This window comes from Austrofundulus limnaeus, unplaced genomic scaffold (assembly GCF_001266775.1).
Source record: "Austrofundulus limnaeus strain Quisiro unplaced genomic scaffold, Austrofundulus_limnaeus-1.0 Scaffold853, whole genome shotgun sequence".
Lineage (NCBI taxonomy): Eukaryota > Metazoa > Chordata > Actinopteri > Cyprinodontiformes > Rivulidae > Austrofundulus > Austrofundulus limnaeus.
In genome coordinates, this window is record NW_013953255.1 from 135,602 (window position 1) to 138,114 (window position 2,513).

The window sequence follows — 2,513 nt, forward strand, 5'->3', positions numbered from 1 at the left end:
CTTCTCTAATGAAACCGTGACGAAACGTTTCATTAGAGAAGAACCCGTCCAGAAGACCTATACAATTTTTTTCTTTTTGACTTTTATTGAAGTTTCACAAATCAGCAAAAGCTTTCACAAATCTCAAACCTAGTTTTAAATATTCTTCTATTCATGTAGAATAATCTAGTCCAGGTTTGAAGAGTCTAAGTGTTGTAGTTTTTGAGCTGGACCAGGTCCAGTGTGGTCCAGATGCCTAAAATTCGGTGAAAACGACTTATTGAAGTTTCAAAAATCAGAAAAAAAAACTTTTACAAATCTCAAACCTAGTTTTAAATATTCTTCTATCCGTGTAGAATAATCTAGTCCAGGTTTGAAGAGTTTAGGGTTTGTAGTCTTGGAGCAGGGCCAGGTCTAGTGTGGTCCAGATGCCTAAAATTAGGTGAAAACTACTTTTATTGAAGTTTCACAAATCAGCAAAAACTTTCACAAACCTCAAACTTAGTTTTAAATATTCTTCTATCCGTGTAGAATAATCTAGTCCGGGCTTGAAGAGTCTAGGTTTTGTAGTTTTGTAGCTAGAGCAGATTAAATACGCTCAAGGTGGTGAAAAATTAGTTGTAATCGCCCTTTAGTACCGACTCGGAAGCTGGAATGGGAAACCAACTTCAGTTTCTTTGCTGAAATTATGTTTGAGAAGACTCTCAGTTACCACCACACCACTTTCAGCTCAGCTATAAATTGATTTAGGTAACGCCATGTTTGTATTTGCTAAATTAGCTTAGCTGTGGCAGTCATCTTGAACCAGTTTACCTCTAAAAGTTGACCAATAGTAGATATTTATTCAGTTCTTACTTTCTCTGGGTTTCTCTAAAATCCGCCTAGTGGTTCATGTTGTTTTTGCCTTTGGGCAGTAATATAATGGGAGCTCTGGAGAAAAGTGCAGTTTAACTGTGATGGTAACCAGCAGTGATTCCTGATGTGCCTGTTCCTGCAGCTGGAAACCTACATGGATGAGAAGTTCATCACCAGGGCTTTCTCCACGATGGGGGAGGACGTGGCGAACGTGCGCATCATTCGAAACAAGATGACAGGGTGAGAGCTGGGTCCACAGGCAGCGGCGGTTTTTATGCTGCTTTTATTGTGACCTTTAACCATGTGTTGTCCATCAGAGGGGCTATGGGTTACTGCTTCGTGGAGATGCCCGATGAGGCCACCGCTGAGAGGTGTCTACGCAAAATCAATGGGAAATCTTTGCCAGGGGCCAGTCCGGTACGCACTTTAACATTCACTTTATACATTTATTTTTCTTCTTCTCCTCTGTAATGGAAACTTTAAAAAATGACACATTAAATTTTAATATCTCTTTGTTGTAGCCTACAAGATTTAAGTTAAACCGAGCCACCTTTGGGAAGCAGGAAACTGGGTGAGTACAGGAAGCAGATAACCCCTCAGAACTTATGGTTCTTAGAACGACTTGATGATAGTATAAAATAATCTGACTGCACATAAAGACTTGCCTCATGTTAGCTGCTTTGTGAATAAAACTCTGCTGTCTTTCTCTCTCCTCCAGTCAGATGTATTCTTTGTTTGTGGGCGATCTAACTCCAGACGTGGACGATGGCATGCTCTACGAGTTTTTTTACAACCGTTACCCGTCCTGTCGAGGTGGGAAAGTAGTGCTCGACAGCATGGGCAACTCTAAGTAAGTACTTTGCTCTGCTTGTTGTACACTGTCAGTAAAATACACATGGTTTTACCACCAGCACTGACAGTTGTGAGAAAAAGAAAGTCCACCATCTGTTAAATGTAGGGTCGTCTGTAGAAGAATATAATCAAATAATCTTGTTTAACAGACTCCAAAATAATTCAAATCTAACCTGGAGTTAACAAAAACACACACATTACATCAGGTTATTTAATAAACAAAACAAGAGCAAAATTCAAAACTGAGTGAAAAACAAAACTATTGATCAGCTGCTGGATCCTAGACCAGTTGGTGACATCAAGGTTATAGTTAAGGATTTTTCATTATAGTTTAGTTTTCTTTCGTTGACTTTTTTCTTTTAATTCAGTTTGTTTAAATAGTTTTTACAGTGGATTTGCTATTTTTTTATTAGTTATTATTGCATTTTAATGCTTAGTTTTAGTTTAGTTTTTATTAGTTCTAGTATTAGTTTTTTTTTTATAGTTTGTATAAACAAATTTGCCAATGCATCCTTCAGCTTGTGATGTTCCTGTGAGGTAACTAACCAACAGTTATTTGGTCACGAGTTAAAGCGTTCATTATAGCAAATCCTTCCTAAAATAATTGTTTAACTCGATTTAGCCAACAAAAAACTTGGGTGATTATTTTAGGATGATAATAGTTGTCTCCAACCTGGTGCTACCTGCTGCTTGTTTTTTATGAAACTACTGAGAGAAGCTAGCGTGTCAAGTAGGGCTGTGTATTGGCAAGAATTTGGCGATATGATACATATCATGACAGAGGGGTCACGATATGATATATCCCGATATATTGCAATACTGTAAAC

General features: G+C 37.9%; 1 protein-coding gene across 1 annotated transcript in view; it reads left to right on the forward strand.

Annotated features, from left to right (window-relative positions):
* The window catches only part of LOC106532929 (tRNA selenocysteine 1-associated protein 1), a 13,243-nt gene that overhangs the window by 1,474 nt on the left and 9,256 nt on the right, over nt 1-2,513 (forward strand). The window contains exons 2-5 of the mRNA XM_014029103.1: nt 977-1,074; nt 1,152-1,251; nt 1,356-1,405; nt 1,553-1,684. Coding sequence (XP_013884557.1) covers nt 977-1,074; nt 1,152-1,251; nt 1,356-1,405; nt 1,553-1,684 — 380 coding nt within the window. The remainder of the gene's footprint in view (nt 1-976; nt 1,075-1,151; nt 1,252-1,355; nt 1,406-1,552; nt 1,685-2,513) is intronic.